General features: G+C 44.2%; 1 protein-coding gene across 1 annotated transcript in view; it reads right to left on the reverse strand.

The window, feature by feature from the left end:
- Positions 1-602: 602 nt before the first annotated feature.
- PARP4 (poly(ADP-ribose) polymerase family member 4) overlaps positions 603-26,524 on the reverse strand; it is a 123,899-nt gene continuing 97,977 nt past the window's right edge. The window contains exons 29-35 of the mRNA XM_060193512.1: positions 24,912-24,992; positions 22,089-22,184; positions 21,379-21,501; positions 12,272-13,951; positions 5,985-6,084; positions 3,097-3,229; positions 603-1,163 (exon numbers count right to left, since the gene is read on the reverse strand). Coding sequence (XP_060049495.1) covers positions 968-1,163; positions 3,097-3,229; positions 5,985-6,084; positions 12,272-13,951; positions 21,379-21,501; positions 22,089-22,184; positions 24,912-24,992 — 2,409 coding nt within the window. The 3' untranslated portion in view covers positions 603-967. The remainder of the gene's footprint in view (positions 1,164-3,096; positions 3,230-5,984; positions 6,085-12,271; positions 13,952-21,378; positions 21,502-22,088; positions 22,185-24,911; positions 24,993-26,524) is intronic.

Here is a 26,524-nt window from a genome sequence, read left to right on the forward strand (position 1 = left end):
GTAACAACAACAATAACTAAAAGGGCAACAAAAGGAAATAATTATTTTTTAAAAAATGTCAAGATACTATCCTCCCTGATAGAAGTGAATTCAATAAACTTAATTAAAAAAAAAAATTAAACACAGGGGTCCGGGGCTGGCAGAACAGCTCACCTGGATAGTGTGTTGCCTTGACAACTGAGAACCAGGTTTGAACCCAGCTACCATCGCACTGGAGGGAGATTTGGTGCTGTGGTCTCTTTCATTCTCTCTGCTTATTTCTATGTAAAAAAAATTAATAATAAGTAAATAAACACAAGGGGTCATCAGGTGGCTCATCTATAGATTGTACATGTTACCATGCACAAGGACCCAGGTTTGAGCCCCAGGTCACCACATGGGAGCAACTGCAGAGAGGGAAGCTTCACAAACAGTGAAGCAGTGCTGTGGCATCTCTCCTCTCTCTACTTCTCTTTCCATCTATACATCTCTTTGTTTCTCACCCTCTAGCCAGAGGAGAGAAAGAAAAAAATAAAGTTCCTGGGAGAGTCGTGCAGGAACCAAACTCCAGAGATAACTTGGAAACTCCAGAGATAACTGGGGTGGGAGGATTAAACACAGTCTGCAGTACTATCATTTTTATTTCATGCTTATTAGTACATTATTATTATTATCATTTTAAATATTTATTCATTCATGAGAGAAAGGAAAAGAGAGAGAAGCAGAGCATCTTTGGTATATGTGCTGCTGGGTCTCAAACTCAGGACCTCATGCTTGACAGTCTAGTGCTTTATTCACTGTGCCACCTCTTGGGCTACAGTTAGTACAGTTGTACATCAATTTGTTTGAGGGGGGCTGATGACTAGCTGGAACAGAATCAGAACTAAATTTCAAGGCAGGCATCTAGGAGCGCTTGATTACTGTAGACAGAGAAGTGCAGGTAAAGTCTTAACACATGGCTTCACTGGACTGTAACTTGGCTGTAACTTCAGCCTTGGCTGTAATTCAGAACTCTGTGAAGAGGTGAAGAGGCATTGATGGGTTCCATCCCCAGCAGCCGCTTAGTTGCAGATTCCCAGTTTTTTCCCAGTTCCAGCCGCTGGCAGATAGATGGATACTGCCTCTCTGTTCTTCTTACCCACTCGCTAGCCATCTTTATCTTCTCCAGTCCCCAGGAAACATGCCTAGACAAGAAAACATTTCCACCCACTTTAGAATACGATGATATGAGTAGGGGAGACAGCATAATGGCTACGCGAGAGATTTCCATGCCTGAGGTTTTGAGGTTCCAGGTTCAATCCCTGCTACCACCATAAGCCAGATCTCAGCAGAACTCTGGTTTCCCTGTCTTTCTCTCATTAAATAAATAAAATGCATTTTTAAAAAATATTTATTTCCTTTTTGTTGCCCTCGTTTTTATTGTTGTTGTTATTGATGTCGTTGTTGTTGGATAGGACAAAGAGAAATGGAGAGAGGAGGGGGAAACAGAGAGGGGAGAGAAAGATACACAGTATAATTCCAGGTACATTATACCCATCACCTGGCTTGCTGCCTTAAGGCTGACTCAAGCTCCTAACCTCAATTTATGTCTCTTTAAATAGCCCTGCTCCACCAGATTGGAGGAAGCTTTGGTGCTGTGGTCTCTTTCACTCTTTTTCTCTACCAAAAAAAAAAGAGCTGTCTCTTCTCTTAAATAAGATACTTAAAATCTTGTGATTTATTTATTTATTTGGTACCAGTACCTCAAATATATGTGCAGAGCTTGACCCAATGTTGCAGTGTTCCCTTGTGTTGCCGGGGCTCGAACCCAGCCCTACATATGGCAAAGGGAACATCCTGCTGGGTTAGCTGTCTTCAGCCTCTGGCACATGCACTGCTCAGAACTGAACTTGGAACTTGATGCTTGAAAGTCTAAAGCCTATCTATAGCGCCACCTCCTGGGCTGCTAGCACAAAATTTCTATCAAGGGCCAGGCCGTAGAGCAGCTGGTTTAGCTCACACAGCGCCAATAGCAAGGACCTGCATAAGGACCCCAGTTCAAGCCCCCGGCTCCCCACCTGCAGGGGGGTTGCTTCACAGGCGTTGAAGCAGGTCTGCAGGTGTCTGTCTTTCTCTCCCCTCTCTGTCTTCCCTTCCTCTCCCAATTTCTCTCTGTGCTATCCAGAAATAACAATAACAATAACAACAACAATAAACAACAAGGGAAACAAAAGGGAAAAAATAGCTTCCAGGAGCAGTGGATTCATAGTGCAGGCACTGAGCCCCCGGCAAAAACCCTGGAGGCAATATATATATATATATTTCTATAAGTAGTTGGCTGGTATGATATTTACTTATTTATTTATTTGCCTCCAGGGTTATTGCTGGGGCTCAGTGCCTGCACTACAAATCCACTGCCCTAGAGGCCATTTTTTCCCATTTGTTGCCCTTGTTGTTTATTGCTGTTGTTGTTATTGTTGCTATTGCTGTTGTTGTTGTTGTTGGATAGATGAAGAAAAATCTAGAGAGGAGGTGAAGACAGAGAGGGGGAGAGAAAGACAGACACTTGCAGAATAGCTTTAACACTTGTGAAGCAACCCCCTGCAGGTGGGGAGCCCAGGGCTCAAATCAGGATCCTTACGCTGGTCCTTGAGCTTTGTGCCATGTGTGCTTAACACACTGTGCTTAACCCAGCCCCCAGCTGATATGATTTTTAAAAAATATATTTTATTTATTTATTAATGAGAGGGATAGGAGGAAAGAGAAAGAACCAGACATCGCTCTGATACATGTGCTGCCACAGATCGAACTCAGGACTTCATACTTTAAAATCCAGTGCTTTATCTACTGTGCCACCTCCTAGACCACAGCTGGTATGATTTTTAAACATTTAAACATTTAGATGTGTCACATGTGGGCTCCCATCTGTGTTCTATATCACAGGCCCTGCAACAGTTGAGAACAGGCCTATCATGGGACTTAAAAGAGCACATGGGATCAAAGTCCTACACACAAACCCTATGGAAGAGTGTGGACACAGTTACTCCATTTGATAAAACTTGCCTGCATCCCTTTGTCAAGATTAGTGAAGAAAGAGTGGGAACTGTGAGGAGGTTAGCCCTACAGTGAAACACTTACCAGGAAACTGAGGCCTCATCCAGCTTCATCAGCGACTTGATGGCAAATCCCTCCTCTTCCAGCTTGGTACGAAGGAACTGTAGTACCAACAGTGTGGCGATCAGGTCCAAGAGACAGTCTCTTCCTTTTGTACCTGAAAGTGAAACATCTCCTACTTTATGCCTGTTAGGAAGGCTGCATTTCAAACTGTGCCAATTTATTTATTTTGTCATCATGGTTATCACTTGGGCACGACAAACTACTACTCCTGGTGGTCACTTTTTTTCCTTTTTCTTTGATGAAGGGTGAGAGACAGAGATAGAGGAGGAGAGATACCTGTAACACTGCTTCAGTGCTCAAGAAATTTATCTGTACACGTGGGGATTGAGGCCTTGAATTTGGGCCCCATGAATGATAACATGTGTGCTCTACCAGGTGTGCCACCACCCAGCCCTGTCCCCATTTATAGAAAGTTCTATCAGATCATTAAAATACAATGAAACCACATTCCACTAGGTCACAAAGCATCATAACATGTTTCAAAGCCCTTGATTGGCCAGCTGTTTAAATGAAAAGTGTGGCTGGTAGAGCAGAAACCCATTACGGTTGTGTGAAAAAAGGGCATTATATCCAGAGCTCCCCACCCTCCTCTTGCCATCTGGGCTAGCCAGAGATTCAGGCTAACAGTTTATTTTCATATAAAGAAATTCAGCCTAGGGTTAGCATTTGACCTTCAAATCACCTGCTGGTTTGAGGTTGTCCATGGTCTCTGCCCCCACGACCTTCCTTCATCATCAGAACAAGAAAACTGACTCTGGAGGTAGAGAGACTTGGTCTGGCAGAAGCCCAGTAGATGCCCCACAAGGCTACAGTATAGTGCTCAGTCCCCTGAGTCCAGCTTGGGAAGGAGCCCTTACCACATTTGCTCTCTCCCTCCCTGCTCCCACACAGAGGGTGCCTGAGTCAAGTTTTCTCCTTCTCACCAGAGAAAGAGACAGTAATGATGGTATATTTTATTTTAAAGATAATAATGATGGTATATGGTCTCTACAGGATGGTGTGAGTGGGAACTTCCCTGCTGACCAACATTAGATTGTGATATGGGCAGGATAGTTATGTAATAATAATTTGGATATGAACATAATAATTGCTATTATTTGCCACCAGCATTATCAGTAGGGCTAGCACCTACATGACTCCAATGCTCTTGGCAGCTATTTTTCTTTCTTTTTTCCTTCCTCACGATAGAAGGTGAGAGACAGAGAGACAGAGAGGGAGAAGGAGTCAGAAAAGAGAAACATTGCATCACTACATATATATTTTTTAAATATTTATTTATTTATTCCCATTTGTTGCCCTTGTTGTTTTATTGCTGTAGTTATTACTATTGTTGTTATTGATGTCATCGTAGTTGGATAGGACAGAGAGAAATGGAGAGAGGAGGGGAAGACAGAGAGGGGGAGAGAAAGATATCTGCAGACCTGTTTCACCACCTGTGAAGTGACTCCCCTGCAGGTGGGGAGCCAGGGGCTCAAACCAGGATCCTTACGTGGTCCTTACACTTTGCACCGTGTGTGCTTAACCCACTGTGATACCACCCGACTCCCATCACTATATTTTTTATAAAGATTTTATTTATTTATTAATGAGAAAAATAGGAGAGAGAAAGAACTAGACATGACTCTGGTACATGTGCTTCTGGGGATTGAATTCAGGACCTCATGCTTAAGAGTCCAGTGCTGTATCCACTGCGCCATCTCCCAGACTACACTACATCACTGTTTTACTGCTTCTAAAGCATTCCTCCCTGAAGCACTCTTATATTGTAACTTGGGGTTTGAAATCAGGTCCTTGAACATGGTAATGTGTGTGCACTGCTCAGAGAGCCTCCTGCTGTCCTTCAGGAAAGCAGGATTTAATTTAGCTAAATTACTGAGATTTTGGATTTTTTAAAATAATAGTCATTATTGCTAAGGCTAATGAGCTGACATAGGCAATACACTAATTACTAGTAAAGATGTTACTAGAAGATAGTTACATTTTGGGTTTGGGGTGGTAGCGCAGCAGGTTAAGCGCATGTGGCACAAATCACAAGGACCAACTTAAGGATCCCGGTTTGAGCCCCCAGCTCCCCACCTGCAGGGGAGTTGCTTCACAGGCGGTGAAGCAGGTCTGCAGGTGTCTATCTTTCTCTCCCCCTGTCTCTGTCTTCCCCTCCTCTCTCCATTTCTCTGTCCTATCTAACAACGACGACATCAACAAAAACAATAATAACTACAACAACAATGAAAAACAACAAGGGCAACAAAAAGGGAAAATAGTTACATTTTTCTGTTCAGCTAACAAAATTTTACTCTTTTTTATTTTGTTTTGTTTTGTCACCAATGCACTGCTCAGCTCTGGCTTATAGTGGTACAGGGGATTAAATCGAAGATCTTGGAGCCTCAGGCATGAGATTCCCTTTCTATAACCATTATGCTATCTCCCCCACCCACAAAATTTCATTCATATGCTTCTTAGATAATTCTTAGAATAACAGTTTACAAACACATTTAACAATTAAGAACATACCATTTAATGAATAGAAAAATAGTCACGAGGGGCCAGGTGGTGGCACACCTAGTAGACACACATGTTAGCATATACAAAGATCTGGGTTCAAATCGCTGATTCCCACTCTCAGGGGAGAAGCTTCACAAGCAGTGGAGCAGAGCTGCAGGTGTCTCTCCTTCACATTCCTTCTCTATTTCCTCCCCTCTCAGTTTATTTGTCTCTATCTACCCTCCCCCCCCCAAAAAAAAAAAGGTCCCTGGGGTCAGTGGATGCATTGTGCAAGCACTTAAACCCCATAGATAACCCTAACAGCAATACATAACAAAAAGGGAAGGAAAAAAATAATAGCGACTTACCTAGAGATCGAATGCCTTTTTGTTCTAGAAAACTAATTAGAACACTGGTGTCAACATTTAAAATAAGTCCTAGTTCAGGTGTAAGTTTCCAGAAGCCTTCCTAGGAAATTAAGGAAAAACAATTAAGCCAATTACTGCAATTAACAATTACTGTAATTTCTTCACATGAGAAAGTATATGATGAATAGTAAGTTTCTATTTTTTAAAGCTTTCTTTCTTTCTTTCTTTCTTTCTTTCTTTCTTTCTTTCTTTCTTTCTTTCTTTCTTTCTTTTGCCTCCAGGGTTATCACTGGGGCTCAGAATCCACTAATCTTGGCTGCCATTTTTTTTCTCTTCTTATTTTATTTGACAGGATAGACAGAAATTGAGAGGGGTAGGGGAGAAAGAGAAGGAGAGAGAAAGATAGATACCTGCATACCTGCTTCATTGCTTGGGAAGTGTCCCCACTGCAGGTGGGGAGTGGGAGCTTGAACCTGGGTCTTGCACATAGTACTGTGTGAGCTTAACTGGGTGTGCCACTGCCCAATCTCTCTAGTAATTTTTTTTTCCCTCCAGGGTTATTGCTGGGCTCGGTGCCTGCACCATGAATCCACCGCTCCTGGAGGCTATTTTTTCCCCCTTTTGTTGCCCTTGTTATTGTAGCCTCATTGTGGTTATTATTATTGCCATTGTTGATGTTGTTCGTTGTTGGATAGGACAGAGAGAAATGGAGAGAGGAGGGGAAGGAAGAGAGGGGGAGAGAAAGACAGACACCTGCAGACCTGCTTCACCGCCTGTGAAGTGACCCCCCCCTGCAGGTGGGGAGCCGGGGGCTTGAACCCGGATCCTTACGCCCAGTGTTTTTTGTTTTTTTTTTAAAAAGAGAGAGGATTGTTTTGTTTTTGCCTCCAGAGGGGCCCAGTGCCTGCACTAGGAATCCACTACCCTTGGAGGCCATTTTTCCCATTTTTGTTGCCCTTGCTGTTGTTATTATTGCCACTGTTGTTGCTGGATAGGAGAGTAAGACAGACTGGTTGGAGAGAAAGACACTTGCAGACCTGCTTCACTGCCTGTGAAGTGACCCCCCTGCAGGTGGGGACTGGGGGCTCAAACCTGGGTCCTTGCACATTTGTAACACATGAGTTCAATCAGGTGCACTGCCACCAGCCACCAAGATTTTATTTCTTATTGTTTCTTTATGCAGTGCCAGGGAATGAACCCAGGACCTCACACATCTGTGTTACTGCTGAACTGTCTACCTGGCCCAGTTTTAATTCTTTACTCTTGGGGGTGGTATGAGGAGCAAGAGAGGAGGGGGGAGACAGGAGAGGAACTGCACCATTGCTCTGCAATCCATGGAGCACACCCCCTCCCCAACATGTACACACACCTGTGCTGTTTGTGGTGCTTCCATGTCATGCAGGGGCTTGAACCCATGGCCTCATGCATAGTAGAGCATTCACTCTAGTGGGAACTGGGGGCTTGAACACGGGTCCTTGGGTATGTTTATATGTAAGCCACCACTCAGCCTCCTGCAGTCACTTCTTACGGAAAACTACTATTAATTTCACTTTTCAGAAAAGGACATTGAGGCACAGGAAGTTTAAGAAAGTCACAGAGGGGCTGGGTGGGTGACAACCAGTAGAGCACATACATGCAAGGACCTAGTTCAAGCCCCCAGTCCACACTTGCAGGGGGAAGATTCACGGGCAGTGAAGCTGTGCTGCAGGTCTCTCTCCCTCCCTCTCTCTAGCCTCCTTCTATATCAATTTCTTTCTATATCCAAAAATTAATTAATTAATTAAAAAAGAAAGTCATAACTATGGGCCAGGAGGACAGTTCAATGCATAGGGTATATGTCTTGCCATGTTCAAGGCAGGGTATTAGATCCAGCACTGTATGGGAGTGCCATGGCCCTGGATGAAGCCCTGGTACAATGCCCCCCCCCCGGCCCCCATACCTGAAATAAAAGAACGAATAAGTCAACAGCATGAGTAATAAATTATTCATGTATGAGGTCCTAGTGATGAGAGAAAGGAGTAAAAGTCACAGAGCTAGCAAGAAGTAGAAGCTGGGGGCTGGTGAGCACATATGTTATAATGTGCAAGGACCAGAGTTCAACCCCTGACTCCTACCTGCAGAGGGAAAGCTTTGCCAGTGATAAAGCAGTGTTGCATGAGTCTCTGTCTCTCTCCCTCTCTACTTCCCCCTTCCTTCTTGATTTCTGGCCATCTCTATCCAATAAATAAAAGATAATAAAAAATGTTTTAAAAGAAAACCTTAAAAGAAAGGGGGTTGAGTGGGCAGTAGTGCACTGGGATAAACGCACATAGTACAAAGTGCAAGGACCTGCTCAAGGATCCAGGTTTGAGCCCCCAGTTCCCTGCTTGCAGGGGAGTCACTTCCCAATTGGTGAAACAGATCTGCAGGTGTTTATCTATCTCTTTCCCTCTCTCTTTTTCCACATGTCTTCTCAATTTCTGTCTGTCTTATTCAATTAAAAAGTCAAACCAAAATAAACAACAATAACAAAAAAAAAAAAAAGAGAGAAAAAAATGGCTGCCAAAAAAAAAAAAGTAGGTGGTCCAGGAGGTGGCACAGTAGTAAAGTGCTAGATTCTTAAGCATGAAGTCTTGAATCCAATCCCCAGCAGCACATACACCAGAGTAACAACTGGTTCTCTCTCCTCCGATCCCTTTCATTAATTAAAAAAAAAAAGTTAGAAGTAGGATTTAAGTCCCAACATGTGTCCCCAGATATAGCATCTGCTATACTGCTTCCTGTGCAACTTCCTGTCTATTCTTTCAGGAAAGTAAACTTCTTTTCCCTGTCTCACAACTGCTTTTTGAGGGAGACATAATGATTATCCCTATCTTGTGGATGAGGGAACTGAAACTTGCATGGACTTGCCCTATGTGGTCACAGAGTGGTCAGCCCTATGTGGGCTGCTTTTCCACTTGACATCAAAAACAAACAAACAAACAATGCAGACAGAAGATTGAGACTTAGTACCACTGCAGTAGCTATATTTAAGGGTATGTGTTAGCGTCATAAAGGAAGCTACAAGCTCAAACATAACTTTACATGTTGAGCAATATGCCCAATGACTGCTTGTAAAAATACTGGGCACATACTTACAGTGCATTTGTTTTAATTCACAGGAACCAATTTGTATGAGTTGCAACTCATCAGTTTTCCAACCCCAGAAACTTAACATCTTTCCCCATGATCCATTTGGGCTGCTAAATTTCAACTGAGGAAGGGTAATATTCACTAGTACAAAGATATGCAGTTAAAAATAGGTTAATGCAGCTGGGGAGATCGCATAATGGTGATGCAAAAAGGAATTTTCATGCCCAAGATACCAAAGGTCCCAGGTTCAGTCCCCAGCACCTCCATATGTTAAGAGTTGAGCAATGCTCTGATAAATAAATAAATAACCAAACTACTGCTAGTCACCATCAAGCATACTTTGTTCAGCTGTTTTTTTTTTTCTTCTTTTGCCACCAGGGCTGTGGTTGGGGCTTCACAGCTGTCTTATTCTTCTGTTCCTGGAGAACCATTTTTTAAGATAGTGGGTGGGAGATAAAAAAGGAGAGAGACACACAGAGAGGAGAGATACCACAACACTACTCAGATACCTGTGAAGCTTCCCCTCTGTGGTGGCTGGGGGCTCAAACCCTGCTCCTTGTGCAGGATATAAAGCGTGCTCTTTTATCTAATGAACTACCTCCTAGAGCCCTGACTTTTTTTTTTAAGACTGATTTATTTATTTGCAGGAGACAGAGTATTGTGGGACCTGGAACTGAACTCAGGTCCTCATGCTTGAGGTGCAGCACTTTATTCACTGGAAGGCTCCACCTCCCAGGCCATGACATTTATTTATTTATTTATTTATTTATTTATTTATTTATTGCCTCTGGGATTATCATTGGGGTTCAGTACCTGCACCATGAATCCACTGGTCCTGGTAGCCACCTTTTTTTGTTGTTGTTGTTGGAGAGGATAGAAATTGAGAGAGGAGGGGGAGACAGAAGGGGAGAGAAAGATAAACACATGCAGACCTGCTTTGGCCATGACATTTTTTTTTTTTATCGCTGGGGCTCAGTGCCTGCACTAGAAATCCACTGCTCCTGGAGGCCATTTTCCCCATTTTGTTGCCCTTGTTGTTATTGCTGTTGTTGTTGGATAGGACAGAGAGAAATAGAGAAAGGAAGGGAAGACAGAGAGGGAGAGAGAAAGATAGACACCTGCAGACCTGCTTCACCATTTGTAAAGCTACACCCCACCCCCACAGATGGGGATCCGGGGGCTTGAACTGGGATCCTTATGCCAGTCCTTGTGCTTTGTGCCATGTGCTCTTAGCCCAATGTGCTACCACTAGGCATCCACTAGGCCCCCGGCTGTGACTTTTTAAAGAAAATATTTATTTACTTAGAGAGAAATTGAAAGGGAAGGGGAAGGGAGAGAGCGAGAGAGCAAGAGAGACCTATAGATTTGCTTCACAACTCATGAAGCTTCTCCCCTACAAGTGGGAACCTAGGGCTTACACCTGGGTCCTTATGCACTGTGATGTGTGCACTCAAGCAGCTGTACTACCACCTGGACCTGGCCATGACTTTTTTATTTTTATTTTTTAACAGATAAGTCTTTTTCTTTTAAAATTTTTATTATCTTTATTAGATACAGACAGCCAGAAATTAAGAGGGCAGGGGAGATAGAGAGATAGAGAGAGAGAGAGAAAGAGAGACACCTGCAGCTCTGCTTCAACACTTACAAAGCTTTCCCTCTGCAGGTGGAGACCGGGGACTCGAACCTGGGTCCTTAAGCACTGTAACATGTGCATTCAACGAGGTGTGCCACCACCTGGTCTCTACTTTTTAATTTTTATTGCCACCAGGGTTATCTCTGAGATTTGGTGCCTTCATTCCTGGTGGCCACTTTTCTTTCTTTCTTCCTTCCTTCCTTCCTTTCTTCCTTTCTTTCTTTCTTTCTTTCTTTCTTTCTTTCTTTCTTTCCTTCTTTCCTTCCTTCCTTCCTTCCTTCCTTCCTTCCTTCCCTTCTTTATTAGGACAGAGAAAAATTGGGGGAGGGGGATAGAGAGGCAGAGAGGCACCTTTAGGTTTGCTTCACCATTCATAAGCTTTTCCCTTGCATGTGGGGAATGGGGTTCAAACGTGGGCCCTTGTGCATGGTAATATATGTGCTAACCTGGTGCACCACCACCTTTTATTTTTTATTTTTGTCTCCAGGGTTATTGCTGGGACTCAGTGCCTGCACTACAAACCCACTACTCCTGGAGGCCATTTTTTCCTTTTGTTCCCCTTGCTGTTTATTGTTGTTGTGGTTATTATTATTGTTGTTGTTATTGTTGTTGGATAGGACAGAGAAACCGAGAGAGGAGGGGAAGAGACAGGGGGAGAGAAAGATAGACACCTGCAGACCTGCTTCACTGCTTGCAAAGTGAACCCCTACAGGTGGGGAGCCAGGGGCTCAAACTGGGATCCTTTCTCCGGTCCATGTGCTTCACGCCATGTGTGCTTAACCTGCTGCACTACTGCCTAGCCCCTTACCTTTTATTTTTTAAGGATTATATTCTCATGGGTGAGGGAAGAGGAGGGGTAGGAGAGGAAGGAGGGGGAGGAGGGGAAGGAGGGGGAGGAGGGGGAGGAGGGGGAGGGGGAAGAGGGGGAAGAGGGGAAGGAGGGGGAGGAGAAGGAGGAGGAGGAAGATGTTCTCCATAAAAAGAATCAGTGTAGGGTAAGGGCTGGGTGGTGGCATACTTGGTTGAACACACATGTTACAATGTGCAAGGTTTAAGTCCCTAGTCCCCACCTCCAGAGGGAAAGCTTCACAAGTGGAGAAGCAGGGCTGCAGGTGTCTTCCTATCTCCCTTTCTATTTCCTCATTCCTCTTGATTTCTGGCTGTCTCTAATAAATAAAGATAATAATAAGAATAAAAACTTTACACTTAAAAAAGAAGGGGGCCAGGTGGTGATATACCTGATTAAGTGCATAAGGACCTGGGTTCAATCCTCCAGTCTCCACCTTTAGGGGGAAAGCTTTGCAAGTGGTGAAGCAGGGCTACAGATGTCTCTCTCCCTCTCTCCACCCTCCTTCCCTCTCAATTTCTGGCTGTCTCTATCCAATAAGTAAATAAAATTAATAACAAAATTAAAAAAGAAGAAGAAGCAGTGTATAAATTTCCATTCTGGTACAAATCCCTAGCCTCACTGCAGTAATCTCCAGTGTGATCACAAGTGATGTTCAAATTAGTCCCCCACAGACTTGAGAGAGGAGACTCCTACCTCGGTCTGCAGATCGCGGAGCTCAGGCCATGCCTCTTCTGTGTCGCTATACACAGAACATCTGAGACTCTGTCTTCTCCTGGGCAAGTAGGAGGAGAATCTGCTGGCACCAGACTTTGGCATCACTTCTGACAAGCTACTGTGCCAGGAGGCTGGTTGCGTCTTGTGATTTTCTCCTTCGAAAGAACTTCCCCAATAGTTGGCTGTTTGAAAATCATGTTGGAGAGGCTGTGATAATGCCTTCTGATAGAGAAGGGTTTTTCTTTTGGTAGAGATGCTTTGAGAAGCAGCCAGAAAAGATGGGAGGGCTGGCAGGTGACAACTGGCTCTCTGAGGAGCTGAGGGGTATGGGGAATGCAGAAGGGCTCTGGGGGAAGGAGGAGGAAGAGGAAGAGAAGGAGGAGGAGGAGGAGGAGGAGGAGGAGGAGGAGTGATTTGAGGAAGGGGAAAACAGGGAGGAACTCCAAAGAGACCACCAGCAGGAGTGGCTAGAGCAGGCAGAGGAGCTCCAGGACCACCAGGAAGAGGGGATGGAGGAGGGATAGGGAAACCAGGCAGGAGGGGAGAAGGAGGGGGAGGAATGCTACTAATACCAGGAAGAGGGAGTGGAGGAGGGATAGCAAAACCAGGCAAGAGGGGAGGAGGAAGGGGGACAGTAGGACCACCAGGAATGGGGAGAGGAAGAGTTGGGGGAGGAATGTTACTAATACCAGGAAGAGGGGGTGGAGGAGGGATAGTGAAACCAGGCAAGAGGGGAGGAGGAGGGGAGACAGTAGGACCACCAGGAACAGGGGGAGGAGGGAGGAGACCACCTGAATGAATGACAGGAGAAGGGAGAGGAGCTCCAGAATAACCAGGGAAAGGGTGAGGAGGAGGAGGGAGACCACCCACATGCATGGCAAGAGGGGGAGGAGCTCTGAGAAAGTTCTGCCCAGGAGAGTGGAGGCCAGCAGGGGTGCAAGCATAACTGATGTGCTCACCCTCCATGTTGGCAAGGCAATCTGCAGATAGAACGGTGTCATCCATGAAATCAGAAGACATGCTTTCGGAATCATAGGGAAGACATTCCTTCATGACAGGCAGATTGAAAGGTAAATCTGAATTGGAACTGCCGGTAGAACTGCCTGTCTCAGGGTCACACAGTGGGGCACCAGCAGTAACTGGGGGGACACCAAACAGTGGAGCACCAGCAGGAGAACCAGCCATTCTAGTACCAGCAGGAGAACTGAACAGTCCACCAGCAGCAGAACCAAACTGAGGGGCACCAAGAGTGGAACCAAAGACTCCAGTCGCAGTAGAGAAAGTAAACTGTTTGGTGCTAGCAGCAGAATAAAACTGGGGGGCATGAGAGAGAGGTGAGAGTGGAAAGTGATTAGGATCAACAGGCGGCGCATCTCGGGAACTCAAAGTAAAAGGAGCAGCAAAAGCTTTAGAAGGACCACTGTCTCCTGGAATGGCTTTCTTGACAGGTTGCCTCCCGAAGAACAATCGAGCTTGCAAGTGTTGTGTAAATGTCCTCTGGCTGACGTCCAGGGGTTTTTGTATTTTATATTCAAGTGGCGGGATCATGAGCTTAGTTGGTGCACTCTTTTTATATATTGTCGCTGTAGAGGATTTAAGTTTCTTTCTCATTGAACTAGTGCTGAAAGCTTCTTCATTTCCTGCGAAGGAGACGGTCAGCTACGGGACAGAAATAATGTCAAGGAGAAATCAGAATGAATCAGTCAAGCAACATATTTCCTCTAGATGAATTCTACCAGCTACACAAGTGCTTCTCCCTGAGAGCATGGAACAAAGGAATTCTTTAGGGTCATTCCAGAGCAATGACTATATTCTTGGGGATTCTTCCAACAACAGAAAGAACACCAATCATCTCTACAGCAAGGGTCTTAGTCTTTGTTCTTCAACTCATGGCATTGTAGACACTTCTCATTTTAGACAAGGAAAAACTAAGAACCACAGAGGTGACACACCTAAGTTTCTACAGTTAGTTGTATCATCCTGTATAAATTGACACACCAGTGAGCTGCTAATTAAAAATAAATTACTGGGGGCTGGGCTGTAGCGCAGTAGGTTAAGCGCACGTGGCGCAAAGCGCAAGGATTGTGATAAGGATCCCGGTTCAAGCCCGCAGCTCCCCACCTGTGGGGGAGTCACTTCACAGGCAGTGAAGCAGGTCTGCAGGTGTCTTTCCCTCCTCTCTCAATTTCTCTCTGTCCTATCCAACAATGAACAACATCAACAACAACAATAATAACCACAACAAGGCTACAACAACAGGGGCAACAAAAGGGGGAAAATGGCCTCTAGAAAAAAAAAAAGGCCTCTAGGAGCAGTGGATTCATGGTGCAGGCACTGAGCCCCAGCAATAACCCTGGAGGCAAAATAAATAAATAAATAAATAAAAATAAATAAATTACTATGGCTGAGGAGACAGTGTAGTGGTTCTGCAAAAAGATTCTCATACCTGAGGCTCATAGGTCCCAGGTTCAGTACCCAACCCCATCATAAGCCTAACCTGAGTAGTGCTCTGGTCTTGTTCGCTCTCAGTACTCCCTTCATTAAAATAAAAAATATTTAAAAAATTAATTATTGGCCCAGGAGGTGGCATAGTGGCTAGAGGGTTAGACTCTTAAGCATGAGGTCCTGAATTAGATTCCCTGGCATTGCATGTTCCAAAATGATGCTCTGATTCTCTCTCTCATAAATAAATAAATAAATCTTTTGGAGTAGGGCATCAAAGTGAAAAACGGTGGGTGAGGGTGGATGTTCGGCTTCATGGGGTGGGGGGAAGGGGGGAGATGGATGGGACATAGTCTTTTGGTGGTGGGAATGTTGTTTATGTACACTCCTATTAATTTGTAGCCATAGAAATCACTATTTAATTAATATGAGAGGAGAAAAATTGAATGTCTCTTACTTTTGAATGCACAGGCCATAGGCTGAGTCTTTGATATGTTGACTCTCTTAAAAGCTTAGACCAGGGAGTCGGGTGGTAGCGCACTGGGTTGAGCACACATGGCGCAAAGGACAAGGACAGGCATAAAGATCCCAGTTCGAGCCCCCGGCTCCCCACCTGCAGGGGAATTGCTTCACAGGTGGTGAAGCAGGTCTGCAGGTGTCTATCTTTCTCTCCCTCTCTCTGTCTTCCCCTCCTCTCTCCATTTCTCTCTGTCCTATCCAACAACGATGATGATATTAATAACAACAATAACTACAACAACAATAAAAAAGGGCAACAAAAGGGAAAATAAATCAAATTTTAGAAAAAAAAAGAAAAAAAGCTTAGACCAGGGAGAACAGTAGCAACTGGTGGCACAGCTATATACAAATGTCAAAGGACATAAATTATGATGATGTTGGGAGTCGGGCTGTAGCGCAGCGGGTTAAGCGCAGGTGGCACAAAGCACAAGGACCGGCATAAGGATCCCGGTTCGAACCCCAGCTCCCCACCTGCAGAGGAGTTGCTTCACAAGCGGTGAAGCAGGTCTGCAGGTGTCTAGCTTTCTCTCCTCCTCTCTGTCTTCCCCTCCTCTCTCCATTTCTCTCTGTCCTATCCAACAACGACAACAACAATAATAACTACAGCAATAAAACAACAAGGGCAACAAAAGGGAATAAATAAATAAAGTAAATATTAAAAAAACCATTTAAAATAAAAAAAATTATGATGATGTTGTGTATGATACAGCAAATCCTAACAAAGGGATTTTTCGAAGTTAACACAGTTGCCAAATAATGTGATTATAGCAATAACTATCTATTGTCTTCTTAAACCCTAAGGCAGCAGGAACCTCCCACTTCCTCTACAGAGGTTATATTTCCCCAGTCCTGGGACCTCTAGGGTGGGGCTCACTTTCCTGCATGCTTCTCTCAATTCATACCAAATGATATTGCATCTGCTGATCCCAACCTAATCAATGCAATGAGTACCACCTCCGCATGCTTCACTTCAGACTGTGTCCAGAGATGTCAGGTATAGAATGTCAACCCTTCAGCCTCCTTACTAGGGTGAGACCTTTCCTTTCATAGGATTCTCTAATTCCATTCCAGGTGGTTCACTTCCTAACAAAGTCCCAAAATCTAGATATAGACCACATCCCATGAGATAGGGCATATGTTCACATGTATCCATAAATTAGGACAAAATATATACCTGAAAGCAAAAGTACACAATAGTCTGCAGTGAGTCAGTATGAAGTTCATAATGAAATAGTGTCTACTTAGACTTAGATACCCTCCTCACCTATTTCCTATTATATTTCCCTCACTCACTCCCAAGCTATCCTTATCAAAGCAAGGACTGCAAAAGTTGAATAAGGGCAAGAGACTGGCATAATTTAATGATGACTCTTTAGTCACCATCAGGCCACCCCATCAGCTGGGGCCCTAGTTGGGGCATCCTGAGATTCCCAAACAGACATGATGGGCCTATACCTCGAATATATCCCTCTCTCCATTGTTACCGGTCATCTCTATCAGGAACAACAAAACAGACAACAGGAACAACAAAACCCCTTTGTGGGCCCCCATAGGACTTTGCCCTCAACTTGGATCAACAATGGTAGAGAATGTTCCATCTTCTGAAGGGGGGATGGACAACATACTCTATGCTACACCTGAGGAAGATGGGTCCTGATATTGGGGCAGCTTGGAACGTTCCTACTCATGACCACAGAATGTGAGTTCAGATCTACAGGGAGGCAGAGGTCACATAGGCTCCTAAGATGAATATGGGCCCCAGATCACATCAAATCGATGGGGTTTACAGTCAACAATATTTATACACCTTTCCCATATTTGGGAGCTACTCTTTTCCCTGATCTAGCTTTCTGGTCCTTTTTCCAGCCATGACATCGTCTCCCCAGACAATAACTTGGATCCACCTGCATATCAGATTTCACGCTGGGGAAAAAAAAGAAAGAAAGAAAGAAAATAGTATAGCCACAGGCCCTTTGGAATATAACTAAAATATGCCTACTAGCTGTCTACAGAATGGACACCCCCCCCAACTCTTCATCTACACTATTCTAGCCTTTAGGTTCATGATTAGTCAACAACTTCTTTATATGCTAACTCTTTTTTCAGCCATCATGATGCCAACCAGACTTCCCTGGACAGACAACCCTACCAATGTGTCCTGGAGTTCCAATTTCCCAGAACCCTGCTCCACTAGGGAAATAGAGAGGCAGGCTGGGAGTGTGGATTGACCTGTCAATGCCTATGTTCAATGGGGAAGCAATTACAGAAGCCAGACGTTCCACCTTCTGCATCCCACAATGACCTTGGGTCCATACTCCCAGGGGTAAGAGGGTTAAAGAATAGGAAAGCTATCAGGGGAGGAGATGGGATACAGAGTTCTGGTGGTGGGAACTGTGTGCAGTTGTACCCCTCTTATCCTATGGTTTAGTCAGTGTTTCCTTTTTATAAATAAATAAATAAATAAATAAATAAATAAATCTTTTAAAAATTACTAGGGCCTGGCAAAAGAGCTCACTTGGATAGTGTGCTGCTTTGTCACATATGACCCAGATTTGAGTTCAGGCCCCCCTGCACTGAAAGACACTCCAGTGTTGTGATGTCTCTTCCTCTCTTTCTGCCTCTCTGTTTCTGTCTCTATCTGAAGAAGTGAAGTCCCAGAGATGACAAATGTAAATAAATAAAAATAGAGAATTCTAGTCTGTAATGTTGCTTTATAGCAATACTAAGAAAAGGAAAGGATTTTCAAACTAAATGAATACACAAACTAAATGAATACATCTTTATAGCATGTTTTAGACAAGATGTAGAACATTGAGGGCTAGGCAGTGATGCACTGGGTTAAGCACGCATAATATAAAACGTAAGGATCCTGGGTCTAGCCTGTGGCTCCCCACCAGCAGTGGGGGGGTCACTTCATAAGTGGTGAAGCAGGTCTGCAGGTGTCTTTTCTATCCTTATATTCCGCTCTCCTCTCAATTTCTCTCTGTTACATCCAATAAAATGGAAAATGTGGCTGCCAAGAGCAGAGGATTTGTACTGCAGGTACCAAGCCCTAGACATAACTCTGGAGGCAAAAAACAAACAACAACAACAACAAAAGAAAGAAAGGAAGAAAGGAAGAAAGAAAGAGAATAAAATAGTAGAACAAAATGGAATGAATGATACTAGGTTGTATTTTTTTTTTTCCATCAGAGAGCACTGCTCAGCTCTGACTTGTGGCGATCCTGGGAATCAAACCTGGAACCTCAAAGCCTCAGGCATAAGTTTTGTTGTTGCTGTTTTTCTTTTTTGCAATGATCTCAAAACAGTAATGCTTTATTAATAATATATATGCACTTGTTTTAATACAAGTAATGACAAGTGACTAAAATATATCCAGAGTTCTTATATTGTCAATATATAAATGTTCATTTATGTTTTGCACATTAATGACACAATAGACACAGCTACATAAAAATATATACAAAGGTAGACTTGATACTATTTGGCTTATAATGTGTGTAGATGCTACATAAAAATGAGGATCTAATTTTCAGAAAAGTAAAACAACCAATATTATTTTTTTTGCCACCATGTTATTGCTGGGATTCAGTGCCTGCACCATGAATCCACTGTTCCTGCAGGCTATTATTTTTTCATTTATGTTGCCTTTATTGCTCTTGTTGTTGTTGTTGCTAGATAGGACAGAGAGAAATTGAGAAAGGAGGGGAAGACAGAGAGGGGAAGATAGACACCGGCAGATCCGCTTGTAAGGTGACCCCCCTGAAGGTGGGGAGCTGGGGGCTCGAACCAGGATCCTTGCCCTGGTCCTTGCTCTTCACACCATGTGCGCTTAACCCAATGTGCTACCGCCCAGCCCCCCTGATTTTACTTTTTTAAAAATTTATTTGTTTATTTAAGAAAGGAGACATTAACAAAATCATAGGATGGGGGGATACAATTCCCGCCACCCAATCTCCATATCCCATCCCCTCCCCAATAGCTTTCCCATTCTCTATCCCTCTGGGAGCATGGACCCAGGGTCGTTGTGGGTTGCAGAAGGTGGGAGGTCTGGCTTCTGATTTTACTTTTAAGATAGAGATGGAGGGAGGGGGGAGAGAGAAAGTGAAAGAGAGAGAGACCATAGCACCAAAGCTTCCTTTACTGCAGTGTGTGTGTGTGTGGGGGGGGGGCAGACTTGAAGCTGAGTTGCTCATATGGTAAAGGTAAGCTATTTCACCCTGCTCAATTTTCTTTAATTATTTTTATTTATTCGATGGAGACAGCTAGAAATTGAGGGAGTAGGGGGATAGATAGGGAGAGAGAGAGAGACCTGTAGAACTGCTTCACCACTTGCATGGCTTTCCCTCTGTAGGTGGGGACCGAGGGCTAGAACCCGGGTCCTTGTGCATTATAATATGTGCGCTCAACCAGGTATCCCACCACCTGAACCCCCATTCATCTTTTATTAAATCAGATTATAAGCTACAGTGACAGACTTGACCTATTAGATAGTAAGGCATTTTCTGTAAGTACAATAATAACAACAAAGAGATCAACAGAGCAGAGCAGATGATCCAGCACTACAAATTCTGGGACTTCAGTAGCTGATAAAGAAGGTCTCCCTCTTTTTTTTTTGCCTCCAGGGTTATTGTTGGGGCTCGGTGCCTGCACCATGAATCCACTGCTCCTGGAGGCTATTTTTTCCCTTTCTGTTGCCCTTGTTGTTTATCATTGTTATTATTGTTATTGTCATTGCTGTCATTGTTGTTGGATAGGACAGAGAGAAATAGAGAGAGGGCGGGAAGACAGAGAGGGGAAGAGAACATCACCTGCAGACCTGCTTCACCACCTGTGAAGTGATCCCCTGCAGGTGGGGAGCCTGGGGATTGGACCAGGATCTTTGAGCAGGTCCTTGCAATCTGTGCCATGTGTGTTTAACCTGCTGAGCTACCGCCCAGCCCTCTTTCTTTTCTTTCTTTCTTTTTCTTTTTCTTTTTTTTTTCCCTTTTTCCCTCCAGGGTTATTGGTGGGCTCGGTGCCTGCACCATGAATCCACCGCTCCTGGAGGCCATTTCTCCCCCCCCTTGTTGCACTAGTTGTCGCAGCCTCGTTGCGATTATCATTGCCATTGTTGACGTTGCTTTGCTGTTGGATAGGACAGAGAGAAATGGAGAGAGGCGGGGAAGACAGAGAGAGAGGGGGAGAGAAGGATAGACACCTGCAGACCCGCTTCACCGCCCGTGAAGCGACTCCCCTGCAGGTGGGGAGCCGGGGGCTCGAACCGGGATCCCTACGCCGGTCCCTGCGCTCTGCGCCACGTGCGCCCAACCCGCTGCGCCACCGCCCGACCCCCTTCTTTCTTTCTTTTTCTTTTTTAGCTTTATTTTATTAGTTAGGACAGAGAGAAATTGAGAGAGAAGGAGGAAATATATTCTTTTTTAGCTTTATTTTATTAGTTAGGACAGAGAGAAATTGAGAGAGAAGGAGGAAATATTGAGGGAGACAGAAAGAGAAATAACTGCAACTCTGCTCTACCACATGTGAAGCTTCCCCCTTGTAAATGGGGACCAGGGGCTTGAACTCAGGTCCTTATGCAAGGTACAATGTGTACTTAACCAGTAGGTATGCCACTACCCAGCCCCTCCCTTTAAGAAATATTCTTATTTATTTAAAGATAGAGAGCGTGCAAGAGCCCAGAACATTACTCAGCTCTGGCTTCTGCTGGGGCTTTGGATTGAACCTGGGACCTTAGAGCCTCAGGTGTGAAAGTCTATTTGCATTACCATTATGTTGTCTCCCCAGCCCCAGATGATGGCATATCAAATCTTTTCTTTTTTTTCCAGAGCACTGCTCAACTCTGGCTTATGGTGGTATGGGAGATTGAACCTGGGACTTTGGAGTTTCAGGCATGAGATTCTCTTTGCATAACCATTATGCTGTCTACCCCCATCCATCTTTTTTTTTTAATTAAATTTTTTTTTGTTTTCTTTTTAGCATTTTTTTTTTTAAGCATTTCAAGCCAATGGCAGAAAACAGAAACTTGTTTGACCAACAGTGTTGGGAAAAACTGATCATCCATCTGAAAAAAGAATACATTAGGTTGCATATGTCCCATTTTATTGTATTTGGAAATTAACATTTACCTGGGCCCCACTGCCGCCTGGCTGCTTCTCCTGCCAGCTCATGTAGGGTAGAAAATCTACATCTTCTTTGGCAATCAGTTCCAAAATATTTGGAGTATCAGGAAGAGGTGACTCATCACCATCCTATATTGAATCAAAATTGGGTGAAAAAGAAAAAAAGAGAAAGAGATATTATCACATCAAATGATGGCTGTCTTTGAAAGCCCTGTGCATGTGTGGTGGGCAGTGTGTTTGGATGTGTAAGACAGGTGTGTGTGTATGTGTGTGTGTGTGTGTGTGTGTACATGTGTGTGTGTGTGTGTGTGTGTGTGTGTGTGTTGGGCCACAAGACGGATGCAGTGAGAAGGAGGTTATGTCACATGGTTGGCTTCCTATGGGCAGTTTATCCCATAGGCCTCCCCCAGATTCTGCTCCTGAACTTGTGAAGGACAAAAGGTCTTGTCCAGGGTAAGCAGAGTCCTTTTCTAGTCTCTGAGGACGTTGGAGTAATGGAAGCTGAGAAATTGACAATGGTATTACCAAAGTACCTGTGCATATACTCAGTAGTCATGACATCAAAATTGGTGACAGGAGGGACCAATACAGAGCTCATGCAGAGGCTCTGAGCTGGCAGAGATTTGGCTCTGGCCTGGACATGGCAAGGGCAATGTCCTTAATGTGGATGTAAAACAAACAAACAGAAACAGCAATTGGCTAGTGCCGATACGCACCCTTTTCTCAACTGCCACAAAGCTTGTGAATTGGGTTATAAGAGAGTTTTCTTTACTGAGTTTTATAATCAGGGCTTTTAAGAGTTGCTTCTTCATCTAGAAAGAGAATAAAATAAAATTAGGTTGTGTTTTTATTTTCACTACTTAGCTATGTCCACTAAAGTGGGTATAAAGTTAACTCAGCCGTTACTAGGAAAAGCAAGTCATGGGGCTGGGTGGTGGTGTACTCTGTTGGAGGCACATGTTAACATTGCAAGGACCTGAGTTCAAGCCCCTGCTCTGTGGGGGTGAGAGGAAGAGGGAGCTTAATGAGCCATAGAGCAGTGTTGAGGTGTTTCTCTTTCTTTCTTCCTATCTCCTCCTTCTATCTCAGTTTTTTTTTTTCTCTCTCTCTCCCTCTCCCTCTCCTTCTCCCTCTTGCTTCCAGGGTTATCGCTGGGGCTCAATGCCTACACTACAAATACACTGCTTCTAGAGGCCATTTTTTTCATTGTTGTTGCTGTTGGACAGGACAGAGAGAAAGAGAGGATGGGAAGACAGAGAGGGGGAAAGAAAGACAGGCACCTGCAAATCTGCTTCACCACTTGTGAAACAACCCCCTTGTAGGTGGGAAGCTGGGGGCTCGAACCTGGATCCTTGAGCCAGTCCTTGTGCTTTGCACCATGTGCACTTAACCCAGTGTGCTCCTGCCCAGTCCCCTTAGTTTCTCTTTATCTCTATCCAATACATGAATAAAACAATTAATTAAATTAAAAAAAAGAAAAGAAAAAACAAATCATCATGGAATCCATAGCTCAGACAAATTATTACGAGAATGATCCTGCCTGAGAATCTTGAAGAGGTGAGTCAATGCTCCCTCCAAAATGGAGTCAGCTGACATACACTAAATTATAGAGAAAATAGTTTACACATCTATGTATCTATTTTCCACTAGAGTTATTGCTGGGGCTCTGTGTCTGCACAACTCTACCACTTCTGAAGGCCATGTTTTCAAAAGATTTTATTTATTTATTAATAAGAAAGATAGGAGGAGAAAGAACCAGACATCACTCTGATGGTACATGTGCTGCTGGGTATTGAACTCAGGACTTCATGCTTGAGAGTCCAATTTTTCATCCACTGAGCTACCTCCTGAACCTCAAGGCCATTTTTTTAAAATAGAAGGCAAGAGAAAGAGAGGGAAAGAGATAGACAGAGACACCTAGAGCACTGCTTTGACACTCATGAAGCTTTCCCCCTGCAGCTGGGGACTAGGAACTTGGACCTAGGTCCTCAAGCATGGTAACATTTGCGCTCTGGGTGAGCCACCACCTGCCTCTTGTATTTTAATAGCAGGTAAGGGGAACCAGTGGGGCTACAAAATCACTTGGTCTGGCCCCACCAAGACAACCGTAGGTGTTATAAGTAACATTAAGTGCTATTTTGTTGAAGATTAACATATGGAGGAGGAAAGAACCAGGGGATACTCCAGTATACTTGATGCAGGGGGATCAAAATCAGGACCTCACGCTTGAGCCTAACATCTTATCCACTGTGCCACCTCCCAGTCTACAAGTGCTGAGAATTTTGTGGCCCACAAATGGTGCCATAAATAACCAAATGACTTGGCAGAATAAAGGCTCCCCACTGCTATTTCGTAGTCTACACAGCACTCCCACACACGGACATTTTGGCGGCAGACTTTTACAGTCCATTCTCCCCATGTCACTGAATAAATAGGAATAGCAGGAGTGGAGGGGAATAACTTGTTCAGTGACTTGATAGATGGAAAATAAACAAAATTATAAATAAATAAAAAGTTTCTAGTTCTGAGGGATCTGCCAGGCCCTCAGGGTGGCCTATCTGTGTGGACCCTCTGTCAGGGCCAGATCTCCCCTGAGTAGGGAGGCACAGTGGTCTTGGTTCTGCTATGTCCCTAGACAGATCACCACCTGTCCTGCACCTGGGCTGCTTTCAGTACGAGGGAGACGCTATATATACTGTCTATAGTAAACAACATGTGAGGTTGTCTGTCACAGTGATGCTCTCTGAGCTCTTTAATCTCTCTCTGATGGGTAAAATCGTAATAGGATGTGGCCTGAGAGATGGCACAGTAGATAAAGTGTTAGATTCTGAAGCATGAAATCCTGAGCTTGGTCCCAAGCACTGCATGTGCCAGAGTGATACTCTGGTGTGTCCTCTCCCTCTCCCTCTCTCTCTCTCTCTCTTACTGGTAAGTAAATAAATCTTTTTTAAAAAGTTTGGAGCCAGGCAGTACTGGTAGAGCTCACATCTTACCATATATAAGGATCTGGGTTCAAGTCCTCAGTTCCCACCTGCAGGGGGAAGCTTCATGAACAGAGAAGCAGTTCTACGAGTCTTTCTATCTCTATTCCCCCCTTTCTCCCAATTTCACTTAATATAAAAAAGGAAGAGAGAGAGAAGAAGGAGGAGGAGGAGGAGGAAGAGGAGGAGGAGGAGGGGAAAATTGACTTCTGAAAATTTACTTCAGTAAATTAATTCTGCAAGGCACCCAGCCCCAGGGTACCCCTGGTGGAAATGAATGAAAGGAAGAAAGAAAGAAAGAAAGAAAGAAAGAAAGAAAGAAAGAAAGAAAGAAAGAAAGAAAGAGAGGGAGGGAGGAAGAGAAAGAAAGGAAATAAAGTCTTTAAAAATATGATCACAGTTATATATGTTTTGTTAACTCATTCCAGAAATATTCATGGAGTACCCAGGACCAGACAATGGGTGGCCCTACACCCCAACTTTCCCATCCAGGCTCCCTCACTGTCATTTCTATGTGCACAGCAGTTGAAGAAGAGTCAAAAGCAGTGGGAAGACAACCTGGTGGCTTGTTTCATTTTCATGGAGGACGCCATCTTCGTAGTCTCTGATGAGAGCCCGGGCTGTCAGCTTGTGCAGCATCTGTGTGCACACAGAGGAAGGAAGAAAGAATGAGATGGTCTCCCATCCAGGTCTAACAGAGTAAACCCTTCTCTAAGTGGAAGCACCAGATACAAGGAAACCCACCCTGTGAAGTATACGATGTGATGAGCTCTTAAAGGTTTCAGTTGTATAACCTCTACCAATCCCTTTACCTTAAGAAGTTCCCTTGTGGGGGTTGGGCGGTAGCACAGCGGGTTAAGCGCATGTGGTGCTAGCACAAGGACCACATAAGGATCCTGGTTCGAGCCCCCGGCTCCCCACCTTCAGGGGAGTTGCATCACAGGTGGTGAAGCAGGTCTGCAGGTGTCTGTTTTTCTCTCTCCATCTCTCTCCATTTCTCTCTGTCCTATCCAACAACGAACAACATCAACAACAACAATAATACTACAACAATAATACCACAACAAGGCTACAACAACAAGGGTAACAAAAAGGGGAAAATGGCCTCCAGGAGCAGTGGATTCATGGTGTAGGCACTGAGCCCCAGCAATAACCCTGGAGGCAAAAAAAAAAAAAGAAGTTCCCTCGTGCATCCTTTTATACTGCTGATGAGCATGCGCTAGTACAACTCCTGTGGAAAATAGTCTGGATATTCCTCAGAACACTAGAAATGGACCTACTTTATGACCCAGTACTTCCTCTCTGGGTGTCTATCCAAAAACACAAAAACACCTCCATTCAAAGAGACTTATGCACACCTAATGTTTGTAAAAGCATTGCTTGTAATAGCCCAAACTTGGAAGCAATCCAGGTGCCCAAAGACAGATGAGTGGCTTAGAAAATAGTGGTCTACATACACAATGGAATACTACTCAGCTGTTATAAATGAACTCTTCTCCTTTTCTATATCTTGGATGGAACTTGAAGAAGCCATGTTAAGTGAAGTAAGCCAGAAGAAGGATGAATACTTGATGATCTCACTCATAAGTAGGACTTTAAAGCAATGTAAGTGGTCTGGAAGGTAGCACAGTGGATAAAGCATTGAATTGTCAAGCATGAAGTCCAGAGTTCAATCCCCGGTAGCACATGTACCAGAGTGAAGTCTGGTTCTTTCTCTCTCTCTCCTTCTATCTTCATGAATAAATAAATAATTTTTTTTTTAAAAAAAGCAAGGTAAGAAAAGGGGAACACAGGGTGAAACTGGGACTGGGTGGGTGTATCTCAGCAAAGCAAAGGACCCTGGACTAGGGGGAGATGGGGAAGAGGGTGTCCGGTAGTGCAGGACAGGATAGTGAAGACAACTTGGGTTGGTGGTGGCAGTAGTCTGCAGACATCTATCACAGGGAAATGGGAAACTGCTCCTGTATCAACAACTGCTCTGTACCCATTACTTCCCCCAATAAAATGGTTTGAAAAACAAAACAGGGAGTCGGGAGGTAGCGCAGCAGGTTAAGCGCACGTGGCACAAAGTGCAAAGACCAGTGTAAGGATCCCAGTTCGAGCCCCCAGCTCCCCACCTGCAGGGGAATCGCTTCACAGGTGGTGAAGCAGGTCTGCAGGTGTCTGTCTTT

The sequence above is a fragment of the Erinaceus europaeus genome, chromosome 7 (genome assembly GCF_950295315.1).
Source record: "Erinaceus europaeus chromosome 7, mEriEur2.1, whole genome shotgun sequence".
NCBI lineage: Eukaryota > Metazoa > Chordata > Mammalia > Eulipotyphla > Erinaceidae > Erinaceus > Erinaceus europaeus.